Source organism: Petaurus breviceps, unplaced genomic scaffold, assembly GCF_028583685.1.
Source record: "Petaurus breviceps papuanus isolate PSGF00001 unplaced genomic scaffold, PetGlider_PUasm1.0 173, whole genome shotgun sequence".
Lineage (NCBI taxonomy): Eukaryota > Metazoa > Chordata > Mammalia > Diprotodontia > Petauridae > Petaurus > Petaurus breviceps.
This window is the reverse complement of record NW_027185759.1, coordinates 25,963,118-25,979,407: the sequence shown is the minus strand read 5'-3', so window position 1 is coordinate 25,979,407 and position 16,290 is coordinate 25,963,118. Positions and strand designations below refer to the sequence as shown.

The following is a 16,290-nucleotide window of genomic DNA, read 5'->3' as shown; positions in this document are numbered from 1 at the left end:
TCTGCCAAGTGCTAACATTTCACACATATATATTTTAAATTATTTTAATTTGCTTAAATAATAAACAAAAAATCTCTATGTATATCGTAGAACATAACGAGAGGATACAGTATAAAACCATAAATTTCCATTTTGGCTATTTATAATTATTAAAAAAAGCCCTACATAATAAATATTACACATTGTTTTCAAAGCTACTCAGTTTTTTTCTGTGCTTCCTTCTAATTTTTTTTGGTTCCCTTATGTGTGTGTATAGATGTACATAAAAATATTTACCTACATATACACATGTATATTCACATATATACATGTACATAAACCATACTGCACATACTTATAATTATGGGTTCTTTCTCTGGAGGTGGATAGCATCTTATTTCATATGTCCAAGTCTTTCCATGTTTTTTTTCTAAAACCAAAAGTTCATCATTTTTATAGTCCATTGTGTTTTTTTTTTAACTCTCCCTCTACTCTTTTCTTCTCCACTGACATGAGCAGATATTTTTACTGATCTTTACATGTGATGATCCAGAGACCCTTCCCACATTTCTCATCCTCATCCACAAACCCTTCAATTTATCAATATCCTTCCTAAAGAGTTGCATCCAAAAACACAGCACTCCACATGATGCCTGACCAGAGCCCAACAAGGAGTCCTTCTGGGCATCTCTCTCCTGTATCCTGAGTGGCCAAAATATTCCTGCAAGTTTGGATTTCTTCAGTTGGTTTTATGTCTTCAACACAATTCCGCAATATTTCCTTCTCATCCATTGTTCCCCCAGTAAGGATCAGATGCAGCCTAGCAGGAGCAATCTGGAGCTCCATTTTCATGCTTCTACTTTTTCAATTTGAATTATTGCACTTGTCATTCTTAATTGCCTTTGAGTCACCCATGACATTTATGTATCACGATTTCTTTAATCATTCTCCAATTGTTAAAAATTCAGGTCACCTCTACGGTTCTGTTTTTTTTTCTGTCCACTTTAAAATAATTTTGTCAACTTTAAAATAACTCCTATAACAATAAATGGCTAGCTCTTTTTGTGGATGTTTTTATTTTCTCCTTTTCAGATGATTCTCTCTGCGTCTAATCCCCAAAGTACAATTATTGGGTACATCACACACACACACTCACACACACACCTAGTAACTATCCATTTATCTATGTATCTATCTCCATATATATATATATATATATATATATATATATATATTCTTTCTCCTCTGTCTTGTCTCTCTCTCTGTTTCTCTGTCTCTTTGTCTCTCTGTCACCTTGTCTCTCTCTGCCTCTCTGTCTATGTTTCTCTCTGTGTCTCTGTGTCTGTGTCTCTGTGTCTCTCTCTCTGTCTCTCTCTGTCTCTGTCTCTCTCTGTCTCTGTCTCTGTCTCTCTCTGTCTCTGTCTCTCTATCTCTGTCTCTGTCTCTCTATCTCTGTCTCTCTCTGTCTCTCTGTCTGTCTCTTTGTCTCTGTCTGTCTCTCTGTCACTTTGTCTCTCTCTGTCTCTGTCTCTCTGTGTCTGTGTCTCTCTGTCTCTCTCTGTCTGTCTCTCTCTCTCTCTGTCTCTCTCTGTCTCTGTCTCTCTCTGTCTCTTTCTCTCTCTGTCTGTCTCTGTCTGTCTGTCTGTCTGTCTGTCTCTCTCTCCATACTGTACAGCATTTATCTGAAAGATTTGAAATCCCAAGACCAAGCCCTAATTTTGCTTTTAACTCACACTTTAGCCAAAACACTTAACCTTCCATTGCGGGAAGACAACACTTTATAAAAACAATCACAGAAAAGTCTGGGATCTTGCTCTGTGAAGAGAGTTTTCACAACCAAGTCCCTCATTCTTACAAACCCAAGTTTTAAGTATAGAGACCGACACAGAGATAGAGATTGAGGGGCTGATTTATCAACCAGGCAGCTGAGGCAATATATATATATCCAGCTTGGCTGTCTACACAATCCAAATTTACTTGATAATTGCGATACCCTACTCTTTCTTTAGAAGGGCTGACAAATTGTAACAATGATAAAATACTTTATTGTTACCAAAAGGCCATTAATCACCAGTGGCTAAGGTGGAACCCTTTATAATTGGTGGAGGTGGGAGCTTCCTGGCAGTTCCTACTGAGGGCACCTGGGCCCTCCTGGTTTCATTTGCACTCTCCTGGATTTCAAGGATTACAGCCCCATAAGGGGCAAGGAGTGATTGAAATTTCCCAGTGTTGAAATACATGTGTCTCCTTTGAACATCCTGTAATGTTTTAAACCTAGGACAAAAATAGTGAATAGCTTTACTCCAGATATTAAGGGGTTAAAACAAATATAGTTTCTTAGCTCCATGAAAGACTTCCATTGTTGTCAAATTATAGCTTTTTTTTCCCCTAAGAAGTCTTTGTATTTTCCCTTTCAGATAGGCCCAGAGAAGCCCTTTAAGGATCTTGCTCATTGCTCCCACCATACCATTAGCCTTGGAACAGATGTCAGAATGTAAGAACGGCTGCTTCAGATCAGGTTGCTGCTGCCAAGTCTCGCGAGCTTTGTGTTAGTAACAGTTGATTAGGGCTTGTCCAATTCCCAAGCTGGGAGAAGCAGCTGCAGGCTGCATTTCACTGAAATAGTAAGTGATCCCGAGTCCTTACAAACTTTATCATCTCTGTGCCTGGGGAACAGGGTAAGTAAGTCATTGTGCATGTATGCAGCCGAGTTCAGGAAAGTGGCAAGGAAGCTGTTGGGGGTTTATGATCTACCTCTATATTTTGCCATGTATGTTTATGATGCTGGAGGGGGGGCAGATAGGGCTGGAAGGAGTGAGGATGAACCCTTGATAGCATTCAGGCATTTCAGTCTTGCACAGGGAAGTGTTCATGCAAACTTTGTTTCCTAGTTGAAAAAGGAATTTTTCGCTTATGTATACATTTCACCCCCTTTTATATTATACTTTGAGTGTGAAAGACTTATGTTCTAAATTCACCAAGTGCTTATTCACCACTTTGTAAACTTTAACAGTCGTGATCATTGACTTTTCTTGTGTGTATATTCACCGTTTTTTATCACAGTTAAATAGTTACCTATTGACCTTGCTTTGTTTTTTTTTTTTAATTAATCCATATTTGGCCAATTTCAACTTTAGTGAAACGTAAAGATTTTTACTGGTTTTTCCTCTTTAAAATGAGCTAATCTTGAGTTTGAATGAAAGGGGAGAATTTGTGGAAGTCACACTTAATGGATGATTGTTTGTATAACAGTGCTAAGGTTTAATTCATTCCTGGAACAGAAATCAATGATGTTCATTTTGGCAATTATCTTCGGTTACCTTGACAAGCTCATTTGGGCTGAGTTTGAACTCTACCTGCCATATGTATGAATGATTATTAAATTCAGGGATAAGTACAGGACTGTCAAAAAGATTTTAGGAAACAGAATGTAGTATTTCTGAATGACCAATAAGGAGAGACTGTGACGAATTTCTTAACTGGAGTCACAAAGTTCTCTGTCCTTGCATTATCGCTTTTGGTCCTGTAGTAGTACGGATTTCTACAAAGTAAGCAGTCTCTTATCCATTATCCAGCAAGACATAAGCAAATTCGGTGCCATTGACTTTTTTTTTTAATCCTTCACTTCTTGTGCTGAAATACACTAGAATACTATTGATTATCTTTAGTTAGATTGTTAGTCATTGAAAAACAACCACAAATGTCTTTTACCCTAAAGATTGTCTTTGTTTCAAAGACTTCAAACCTAAACCCCATTTAAAAAGTGAACATTAATTCACATTACTTGTGAACTGTTCCTGAAGTTGGGTCAGAATTTTATTTGCATATGATCCAGCGGAGGACCCATTGCTGATTTTAAAGATCATTACAAACACTCCCACTGACTCCATGTAAGACCTGTTCCATTTTCCCAATTTCACATGCTCTAAAATGTTTCAGAAATTTATCTTCAATCTAAATTACATATCCAATCCAGTAAGCATTTATTAAATGCCTGCTGTATACCAGTGCTAGTAATAATGAAAGTTTGTATTTACATAGTGTTTTTAGATTTACAAAGCTTTTCATAAATACAATCTCATGCAGTCCTCGCATGAGGAAATTGGGTGGGGCTTAGAGGGTTCGAGTGGCTTGTCTAGGACCACATGGATCATAATGATCTGAATTTTGATTTGAGCTCAGATTCTTCTGACTCCAGGACCAGTGATTGATCCACTGCACCAGCCATCTAATATTCACTAGAGATAAGAATTTTAAGACACAGAAAGGTTGCATAACTTATCCATGGTCACTGATGTAGAGTCAGACACCTGAAGTTTAAGTCCAGGAGTCAGCTTCCAATCTTGTAAATTTTCCATTTCAGAGACAACCAACAGTCAGAGAGTAGAAAGAACACTGATCTGCAGTGGGAAATTTTGGAGAGAGTAGGTCTGGGTTCTAATCCTGTCTTTTGCACTTTCTAAGGGGGTGTGAAATCTTAAGGCAAATTGGCTAACCTCAGTAGGCCTGTTTCCTCATCTACCAAATGAGATGGTAGAACTTGAAGACCTCTGAAGCCCCTCCTTGCTATTTTCCTTTGAAGGTTGTTTTGTCCTGCTTGCCTTGGGTCATGTCTATGTCACTTCAACCAGGGTTATAAATAGATGCTTCTCTACCATCCATGGCTAAAAGTAATCAGTAAAAGGCAAATGAGAGATACCAGGTTTTTTTTTTTTCAATAGTTTGATTAGTTTTTTAAACAGTCCCTCCTTTTTTTTCTTTGTTATAAGGAAAGACTATCTCTATAGGTGGAGGAAAGTAAACACACATATATTTTACTATGTATATATACATGTGTTTATATATTAAATGTCACGGTCCAACCTACATTTAAGCATATTTTTGTGAGATATGATGTTAATTTTATTTTACTTTTACTTATTATATCATATGTAAATATTATATTATTGATTCTAATTATTATATAATATATGTTATTATATCATATAATTAACATAATTATTGTATATAATAGGATGATTAATTTTATTTACCTAAATATAGGCTAGACAGTTTGATGCTTCTTGCCAGATTTGATCCTGAGAAAAATTTAAAGTTAGGAATATTTCTGTTACTGGTTTCCTTTCTTATAAGTTAGATAACTTTTTAATATGTCCAAGTCTCACAATTTAATTATTATTTTAAATGTTTATCTCCCCAAGCCTTTGCTAGAAAGACAATGCTTTTCCCCCATTTCCTCCTTTCCTTTTCCTCTGCTCTTCTTTCAAGTTTGCCATGCCCCTTATTTCCCTCATTTTCTTCCTTTTTTTCTCATATCTGTGACAATGAAATGAACAAGCTGAATTGCCTGAGTTTATACTTGCAGCTGTGCTTGCCAAGAGTATCTGCCTCTCTCCTTCTTAAGTATAGAAGTGCTTCTCTTTTCAAAAGAATAGTTTATTTAAAGTGAGCGTATACTGTCTGACCCCGTGTCAATTGGGTAAAAGGTGCTAGCTTGACAAATTGAGTATTTTCACATCATTCAAATTCTCACTGGGTCATTTATTAATTATTTAAATTATTTAAAATAATTGTTATCTCTTATTCTTTGATTTTTTTTTCTGTATTCATTAAACATGTCAAAATTTTTTCTTTACACTCAAGAGAGTCATTGAAATTGTTCTTAATAAAATAAAAGGCTACCAATAAAATTATGATAATATGGAATCCAAAAGAATGTCAGATTATTGTGTCTTTATGTTCTTCAAATAAATTCGTAAGTTTAATTTTATATCAAGGATGGCAATATAGACATTTTATAAATAAAATCAAAACCTGAAACCAGTAGTATATTTGTATACACATATTTATGTGATCATAGCTGCAGCTAACAAAATCTGCACCTGGGCAAGTGTGGGTATGTCTTTATGTATCTAGGAGATGGAGGCATTAAAGCTCACCTATAGCATGATAGTGGGAGAAGGAAGACAAGCATTTGGAAACTGCAAAGTTCCTAAGTCTGTGGATCACGAAGAAGGCCCAAAGTTTGAAAGGACCTCAAGAGGAAGGGTAGCCCAGAGAGAGATGAGAATGGGACTCCAAGGTATCTCCTCATTTACAAAGCACCGCCCGACAGGGAGTTCTTCAGGGGAAAGGTCCCTAGGATGCAATGGGATGTTGGAGGGGAGGAATTGCATAGGGAAGGAATCACTTCTCATCTGTTGTGGGAGGCACTCTTTAAATTTCCTTGCTTTGGAATGAAATACCAGTCACTATTCTCATACTATGGTTCTCTACTCTTATTATTAACTACTAATTATTAATCTACTATTGTTAATCTCTACTATTATTATTAACTATTATTATCTACTATTATTATTAACATACTATTGTCATATACACTAGATCTCTTCTCCATGTGTAATATGCCAGGGGAGTCAAACTATTTGCTGAACTGGTAAATAGCAAATGTATCACCAGTAATTTGAATATATAATAACAGCAATATTAGTTATGAGGCTGAAGGTCACAGAGGTGTTATATAGTCCCAAAAGGCAAAAGCTTAAATCATTTGTATAGAAACAATTTCCTAGAATATGATTCTGGATAAAGAAGTACAACCAAGAAATTGGGGAGAAATTAAAAGCTGATAATAGTAAGGCCAAAATCTTTGCAATTGCTTGAAGATATTTTATCAGATAAGAAATAGTGTTTTGAAATGCAAGCAGAAATGAAGACAGCTTTGAGTTCATAAACTAGGTATGTAAAAACTTTTTCTAGGTTTTCAGACTTGTGGAGAGGGAATGACTTTATGACGAAACAGGAATTAGAGAACATTATAAAATGTAAAATGGATAATTTTGACTACATGAAATTGAAAAGTTTCTGTACAAATAAAGCCAATGTAACCAAGATTAAGAGGGAGGTGGGAAATTGGGAAAGAATCTTTACAACCTATGTCTCTGACAAAGGACTCATCTCTAAAATATACAGAGAACTGAGTCAAATTTATAAGAATACAAGTCATTCCCCAATTGATAAATGGTCAAAGGATATGAACAGGCAGTTTTCAGAGAAGGAAATTAAAGCTATCTATAAGCACATGAAGAAATGCTCTAATTCACTATTGATTAGAGAAATGCAAATCAAAACAACTCTGAGGTACCACATCTCACCAGTCAGATTGGCTAAGATGACAAAACAGGAAAATGACAAATGCTGGAGAGGATGTGGGCAAACTGGAACACTAATGCATTGTTGGTGGAGCTGTGCACTGATCCAGCCTTTCTGGAGAGCAATCTGGAACTATGCCCAAAGGGCTATAAATACTTTCATACCCTTTGATCCAGCAATACCACTCCTAGGGTTATATCCCAAAGAGATCATAGAAATGGGAGAAAGACCCATATGTACAAAAATGTTTATAGCAGCTCTTTTTGTTGTGGCAAAGAATTGGAAATTAAGGGGGTGTCCATCAATTGGGGAATGGCTGAACAAGTTGTGGTATATGCATGTTATGGAATATTATTGCGCTATAAGAAACGGGGAGCAGGTGGTCTTCATATTTACCTGGAGAGGCTTAAAAGAACTGATGCTGAGTGAGAAGAGTAGAACCAGGAGGAATTTGTACACAATTACGGACACAACATATGTGTGATGACCAACTTTGATAGACTGGACTCTTCTCAACAATGCAGGGATATAAGTCAATCCCTAAAGACGCATGATGGAGAGAAAAACGTGCGTCCAGAGAAAGAACTAGAAAGAACTAAATTTATATCCAGGTGGAAGCAAAATACCTGATCTTTTTTGTTCTCTTATTTGATTTTATGTCCTCTATACCATTTTTCATCCCAGCTGGTACAATCCATCCTTATAACCTGACCATTGTATAATGTGAAAGTATCTACAGATCCTATACTTGATTATAAGATGCCATGGGGGGGGAGGGCAGGGAGGGGGACAAAATGTGAAATTCAAGGAATTGAATCCTGTAAATTAAAAAGAAACAAACAAATTAATAAATTTAAAAAGAAAAAGAAAAAAAACTTTTAAGATGTAACTTTTAGAAAAAAGAAGCATATAAAAGATTGCTTTATTAATTTAAAAATAATTTGATGCTTGAGAAATGGGTTTTCAAAGGCAAGGATCCTTAATACATTTGTGTAAGGTAATGTATGAAGCAACTATCTGTTCAACGTTGGGCAAGTCATGTAATTTCTTCAGTCTTAATTGTTTTCATCTAGAAAGTAAAGAAATTAGATTTTATAATTTCTACAGTCCTTTGCAACATTAGAAGTAGACTTCTATTATAAATGAGATTTAACCTTTCTGCCAAGAAAAAAAGATTAGTCAAATTTACATTAGTCCATGTAAGTGGCTGTCTCAGAGGTATGACCTCCATTATTCACCCCCTACACACACACAGTCTTGCTCTTAGAGAATGGAAGGAAAAGAATCACTCCATTGAATTAAACAAGCCTTATTTCATGAACCCATGGCAGTGAAGACATTGCCTGAGGCCTCTCTAACAGCTCATTGTCTAAATCAGACACAATATATACAAAGGAATGCCTGCCTGGGTGTCCTGCTAAGAATCCCAGTAATAACAACTTTTACCATTTACCATAACAATTACATATAATTTTATCATTCAGATTATGAAATGACTTTTATAAGAAGCATGTTTATCTGAGTAGGAGGAAGGGAAGGAAATGTCTGTGATGTAAAAAGAAAAAATGTAAAAAATATAAATTTTGCATATTTAAAAAATGAAACTAGCCTAATTTATCACATGCAAACACACCTTTTCTAAAGTCCCGCCCCCATACACCCCCTGGGGGGGGTGTATAGTGTGCTGTTTACTTTCTAAATCTTGGTCAGATCTCTTGAAACATGTTTTCAAAGTTGAATTAAGAAATTTTAAATCAAGGAAAGTTTTCATCAGTTTATTTTGTAGCAAATTAGGTTATTTTTATATTACTGGATTTTCTCAATAATTGTTACTATGGGAATTTTTTTAAATCTCCTTTAATCATTTGCTAGAAAGGAATCATTTTATATTTGTTTTTGTTTTCTCCCATACTTCAGGCCTTATTCATCTTGGAGTTATGATTTTTATTTGTTCTCTTAGTCCAAAGCAGGTCCCTCTTAGCTTAGCTCCTAGAATCTTGTCCAAGTCATGAGGAATTTAAGTGGCTTGATATTGGCTTAACAGTTAGTATGTGCTACAGTCAGTCTTGGACCCAAGCCTTCTGAGTGAAAGTCTAGAACTTTATCCACTATCTCATATTAACTCTAAGAGATTCATAGAGTTTATACATTGCTATTTTTTTTTCCTCATCTTGAGCATTTGGGGAAGTGTGATTTAAAGTATACATCTTGGAAGTAGATGGCGTTTGCTTCTTTCTTATTTGCAACTTTTATAGTTAAGGTTTTGTACCCTCATTTGTTATTTTTTTGGGGCTGAATACTCAAAGCTTTTCTAAACTTTTTTTAGCAAAGACCTTTACTCCATTTATAAATTCTGTTGTGATCTTTATATTGTTGTTGTATGACTGTGACCTCTTTTGGGGTTTTCTTGGCAAGGCTTCTAGAGTGGTTTGTCATTTCTTTCTCTAGCTCATTTTACAGATTAGGAACTGCAGCAAACAGGGTTAAGTGACTTGCCCAGAGTCACAAAGCTACAAAGTGTCTGGTTCCCATATTTGAACTCAAGAACGTAAGTCTTTGTGATTCCAAAGCCAGTGCTCCATCCACTGTGCCATCTAGTTGGCCCTTTGATCTTTATACAAAACAATTATTCAACAGAACATCCTGCCTCTCTAGTGATCTTTGAGAATAAGTTCTGATGGAAGTATATTTCTATCCTTCATGTGTTGATATGAAAGCTAGAGGCAAGATTACCTATGTGAAAAGTAGCTTTGTGCCTACATGGTAAACTTTCAGAAATACCTTGAGTTCAACCAGCCCCTTCAAAATTCTTTGGGGGCCTGTATTGGATATATCCACAGATGTGTTCTTTTGGCTTAAGGTTATTGTTTTCCATGAAAATTCCAATGCCCTATAGAGTAATAATAGTCTATCTCAATTGATTATGCCTTGAAAAATAAACCAATAGCATGAGCCAATTTAGCACCTGGTGTAATGATTTAAGCTTTGAGGAAACATAGTGTTAGGCACAAGGGTGGCACTAATGTGATTTAGTTTATTCAATCTTTTCTTTGTAGCTTTTTATGAAAATTGCATGAGACATCAAGTACTTAAGTAGGGTGAGTAGAGAGAAAAAAAGACACAAAAAAGGGAAGATTGTTGACACTTCGAGGTAGTCGTTTGCTTACATTTCCTAGTTTGGGGACTATGTTCATCACTTAGCTTCTCTGTGTATAAGTGTTCACATCTGTAAAATAGGAGTAATAATACCTACAGTAACTATTTCATTCCCTGTGAAATATGGAATGTAAACATTTTGTAAAGCTGAAGGTAACCTTTGAGTGACACTTTTGATCCTTCTCCTCCTCGTCCTCCTCATCTTAGTCTCCCTCTTCTTCCGCCTTGTCATTTCCCAATTTTGCCTTTTGATGGTCCTACACAATTAGCAGTAGCACAGTCTAAGTTTCTGAAAGCATATTGAGAGGGTAGCTTCTTACTTCGGTTTATTCTGTTGGGTTCCCAGAAACCCTTTCCCTAACCTCTCACCTCACTTTTCACAGGATTTTGAAATTAATTCAGTTTATGGATATTTTCAGATAAGGGTGGGGAAAGAAAAAAAGAAGTCATTCCCTTCCTCCCCAACAATTTGTCAATTTAACACACACACACACACACACACACACTTAATATATATGTAAAACCCACTATCACATCACAAAAGATTGAATCAGAATTCCAAATTTGAAATAGACTGTAGATGCCTGAAACTCTAAAGTTGGTAAGGTTCCCCTTACCTATACCACAGTTCCTTCTGTAAAAAGTGGGCATTAAACCTCTAATTGCAGATATCCAGTTCTAAATCTACAATAATGTATGGTCTTATTTTAAACTCAATTCCTAGGCATCCCATTCTACCTTTGTTCAAGTAGAATTGTCCAGAGCTTTCGTGCTGTAGGGAGGAACATCTCTCTTGCTGCCCAATTAATTTTCTGAGTAGGATTTTAGTTGGATCATAAGCATCTAGTTTATTTCATGTTCTGAATAAATAACAAACATCGATATGTTAATCTTTTTTTTATTTAAACAAATATACACCCAGTTTAATGTTTTATTTATTGCATTTCAGACCTCAGGATGAACAGTAATGGACCCAGTGTACCCATCCTATTTCTTTTTTGTTTTCTTCTATTTTGCACACTTATCAAGAAGTCTGAGACTGAAGAAGACATCATTATTACAACCAAGAAAGGTAAAATCAAAGGACTGCATCTCCCAGTTCTTGGGGGTACTGTGACTGCATTTCTTGGTATTCCCTATGGAGAACCTCCCATTGGTCAACTTCGGTTTCAAAAGCCACGTCCCCGGAGCAAGTGGTCTGATATTTGGGATGCCACCAAATATTCCAACTCTTGCTATCAAAACATTGATGATAGTTTTCCTGGGTTTCCAGGATCTGAGATGTGGAATCCAAACACTGAACTTAGTGAAGACTGTTTGTATCTTAATGTATGGGTTCCAGCTCCCAAACCCAAAAATGCTACAGTCATGGTCTGGATCTATGGGGGCGGTTTCCAGTCTGGGACGTCATCTTTACATGTTTATGATGGCAAATTTCTGGCTCGTGTTGAAAGAGTAATTGTGGTTTCAATGAATTATAGGGTGGGTGCCCTTGGATTTTTGGCTTTGCCAGGAAATTCAGAGGCCCCAGGAAACATGGGACTATTTGATCAACAATTAGCACTTCAGTGGGTCCAGGAAAACATAGCATCTTTTGGTGGAAATTCTAAAAGTATAACTCTGTTTGGAGAGAGTGCAGGGGCTGCTTCAGTCAGTTTTCATATTCTTTCTCCTAAAAGTCACTCATTATTTACAAGAGCCATTCTCCAAAGTGGGTCTGCTAATGCCCCATGGGCAGTAATGTCTCCTTCAGAGGCCAGAAACCGAACATTGGATTTGGCAAAATCCCTTAGCTGTTCTAGAGAAAATGAGACTGAGATAATTAAATGTCTTCGAAATAAAAATCCTCAGGAAATACTGGCTTATGTAAACCCCATTTTCTCCTCTGGTTCTCTCTTAAAAATCGACTTTTGTCCAACTGTGGATGGTGACTTTCTCACAGACATGCCAGATAGTCTTATACAGCAGGGAAACTTTAAACAAACACAGATATTAATGGGAGTAAACAAAGATGAAGGGACATACTTTTTGGTGTATGGGGCTCCAGGTTTCAGCAAAGATAACAGCAGTATGATAAATCAAAAGGAATTCCGAGAGGGGATAAAAGAGTTTTTCCCAGGAGTGAGTGAACTGGGAGTGGAATCCATAGAGTTTCATTACACTGGTTTGTCAGATAACCAGATTCCTGAAAATTTTCGTGATATAATGGATGATGTCATTGGAGATTATAACTTTATATGTCCTGCTTTGGAGTTTGCCAAACGAGTGTCTGAACTAGGGAATAATGCATTTTTCTACTACTTCGAGCATCGGTCATCAAAAAATGCTTGGCCTGAATGGATGGGAGTCATGCATGGTTATGAAATTGAATTTGTTTTTGGCTTACCTCTGGAAAGAAGAGTTAATTACACCAAAGCAGAGGAAATTCTGAGCCGCTCCATTATGAAGAACTGGGCCAGTTTTGCAAAATATGGGTAAGTCTCTTTCCATCATCGTTGTTGTCATCATTGTCTTCACTGTCGTCTTCCTCCTCTTCCTTCTTTTTCATTTTTTCCTCCCCTTCATGTTCCTCCAAAATAAACACAGATCTGTTGGGGGCATGCCAAATAGGGGAGTGGATAAGGGTGGGCTTCCTTGACTTATTTTTCAGGCCACATGAATTCTGCCATTGCCACCTCGTACTCTTAAAGTGAAATAGAATCTTTTGGGCATTTGGTAATTTGCATTAGCCAAAGGTTATGAGAATCTATATCTGAACAAGATGTGATTTACATATTGACACTGACATGTGAAGGAACTAAGTAGAGAAATTAGAAATGTGTAGACATAAGAAAGCTCAAGATTAATTGACTAAGAAACAGAAGTCAAAAAAGCTAAAGATGCTTAGGCTTCATCAAGAGAGGCACAGAATCTAGGACGAGGGAGATGATCCTCAGATCAATCTGAGAACTGTTTTCTACCCCAGATGTCACATTTTAAAAAGGATTTGTATAACCTTGAAACTGTCAAGAGGAAAATTACATAGATAATGAAGAGCAAACAATTCTTGTCTATATAAGTATCAGTTGACAAAACTAGAGATGTTTACTTTGGAAAGGAAAATGTGTGGGGGTTGAGTCAGAGACTGATAACTTGTCAAGTATTATAAAGTATATGTTGGAGAGGAAGAGACAGACTTATTGTGCTTGACCCCAGATGAAAGAATAAGGATAGGGTTAGAAAGTAAAAATTTAAACTTCATCTCACAAAACACCTCTTACTAATAAAATACTTCCTATGAGTTCCCCTTAATTGAAACTCTTCAAACAAAGACAGAATGGTGATTTGTTGAGGGTGTAATTCACAGATCACAGAGGAAGACCGGAAAGGACTTTTAGACATTAAAGGAGTATTAGTTTGGATGTGGGTTGGACTAGAAGGATTCTAAGGTCCCATGTATCTCTAAGAGTTTGTGATCCTGTCTAATTGTTTTCATGACATCAGAAGGCATTAATTTATCTTTAACCATTACCTAAAACCTAAATCTATGACTCAAATTTCATAGCATGGCATCCAAGGCCATCCACAAACTATCCCTATTCCAAGTACATCCATCTAAACTTACTCCACTCTATTACTCAAGAGGAACCCTTCATTTTTCTCACTATCTTCCAAGGATATTCTTACTTCTTCTTTTTGTCTTATACTGTCTAATCATACAAAGAGAGGATTTATACTGTAGTAAGGGGAGATTGTGTGATCCAAAATTAGATGATCCATGCAGGAAGCTATTTCGTCATTCCAGGTCTTAGTTTTAGTACATATGCCAAACTACTTAAATAAATGTTTAGCCTTTACGATATGTGTGGTATTATGGCACTACAATTCAAAATCAAAGGCACCATGAAAGTAAGAGGAAAATCAGAGAGTAACAGTATTTGAAAGTTAGAAAGGACTAAAATGAAGTGTGAAGACTACACTTGGAGGAAGGAAAAAGAGGGGAATGGGTTCAAATACAATGTTATCTTTCTACACTGACAAATTCCAGAGTTCCCAGGTCAAGGAGAAAATACTGCAAACAATCAAGAAGAAACAATTTGAGTATTGTGGAAACACAATCAGGACAAAACAAGTCGTAGCAGCTTCTACTTTAAGGTTTCGAAGGGCTTGGAACATGATATTCCAGAGTTCAAATGAGCTAGGACTAAAACGAAGAATCGGCTACCCAGCAATAGTGAGTATAATGCTACAAGGAATAATATGGTCATTCAATAAAACATAGGATTTTCAAGCATTCTTGATGAAAAAACCAGAGCTGACCAGAAAATTTGACTTTCAAATACAAGAAGCAAGAGAAGCATGAAAATGTAAACAGTAAAAGAAATCATAATGACCTTATTTAATTTCAACGACTTACATCTTACATGGAAAAATGATAATTTACCTAATAAGACTGTTCTCAGTATGAGGATATTTGAAAGGAATATATTTATAAATATGTATATATGTATAGGAGGGTTCACATGTATGTAATTATATATGTGAGTGTTGTTTATATATACATAGAGGGCACAGGATGAGTTGATTATGAAGGGATGATGTCTAAAATAAAATTAAGAGGCGAGAGAGCAATTTATTGGGAGAAGGAGAAAGGAAGAGATAGATTAGGGTAAATTATCTCATATTAAAGAGGCAAGAGAAAACTCTTACAATGGAGGGGAAGAATAGGAAGATGAAAGGGGATGGAACAACCTTATTCTCATTGAATTTGGCTTAAGAAGTGAATGACATACACATGCAATTGGCTATTTTACCCTACAGCAAAATAGAGGGGTAGGGGATAGGAAGGGGGATGGTAGAAGGGAGGGCAAATTGGGGGAGAGGGTAGTTAGAAGCCAAAATTTTAATAAAAGGGATAGGGTCAAAGGGGAAAATGGAATAAGTGGGGGAGGGGTAAGATGGAGGGAAATAGAGTTGGTCTTTCACAGTATGACAATGATAGAAATGATTTGGGTAACTGCACGTGTACAACCTATATTGAATTGATTGTCTTCCCAATGGGGGTGAATGAGAAGGGAGGAAGGGAAAAAAAATCTGGAACTCAATGTTTTAAAGACAAATGTTTAATTAAAAAAATTATTATTATTATTATTTTACATGAAACTGGGAAATAAGATATATAGGCACTGGGGTACAGAAATCCATTTTGCCTTACTAGAAAGTCAGCAGGGGAATGGGAGAAGATATAAGAGAGAACAGATTAGGGAAAGGGATATTTAGTAGGATCGCTATTTTGGGGTGATGGGTAGGGTAATGACAGGGAGAAAATTTTAGTTCAAAACCTTGTGGAAATGAGTGTTGAAAAGCAAAAAAAAACAAAAAAAGAAAAGAGAAAAGTTAGTAGGGGAATGGTGAAAGAAGACAGAAATTTTCCCTTGTCTTTTCAGTTATATTAAAAATAATAATTAAAAAAAAGATTTCTGGTAGTATTGACCTGATGCAGAATAACTATTGCAATCTGCTCTGTTTCAAAAACACACATTTGCATGACTCTGACAACAGTTTCCTCTTTTCTTTTTTTGGCCAAAAATTGTTGGTTTAATTCCTTTGATTTCTGACCATGTGTGATCTTATGATCTCCATACTCAGGATCATTGAAGAAATCCAGTGGTATGCACCTGTTGATAGCTTTTCCCATTGTTCTTTGGAATGTGGTATGAACCTAAATGAATGCTACTTTCTGATTTCCAGCACTGGAACCTTTTAGACTGCCCCCCTTTCATGTTTTTATTCCCCAATAGCATCCCATTGTAACATATTCTGTCTCTGTCATGGGCAGGGCTGTTGGTCTTTATCATACTTTTGGTGCTCTTCTATTCCCAGAATAGATGGAAGGAATGTGTAGCCATTGGGTACTAGACTATGTAGGATTATAGGATATCTCAAAAATCTTCCAAGAGAGTGCTGAGTATCATCAGCATACATGACTGGGAGACATCACTGAGAAGCCAAGATAGGTCATAG

The 16,290-nt window shown here is 36.3% G+C and overlaps 1 protein-coding gene across 2 annotated transcripts in view; it reads left to right on the top strand.

Moving 5' to 3' along the window:
• The first annotated feature begins 2,524 nt into the window (after window positions 1-2,524).
• Window positions 2,525-16,290, top strand: part of BCHE (butyrylcholinesterase) — a 92,715-nt gene continuing 78,949 nt past the window's right edge. Inside the window, exons 1-2 of one of the 2 annotated variants that reach the window (XM_069083529.1) lie at window positions 2,525-2,657; window positions 11,237-12,761. In XM_069083529.1, coding sequence (XP_068939630.1) covers window positions 11,245-12,761 — 1,517 coding nt within the window. In that variant the 5' untranslated portion in view covers window positions 2,525-2,657; window positions 11,237-11,244. The remainder of the gene's footprint in view (window positions 2,658-11,236; window positions 12,762-16,290) is intronic. The other variant, XM_069083530.1, reaches the window with a different exon arrangement.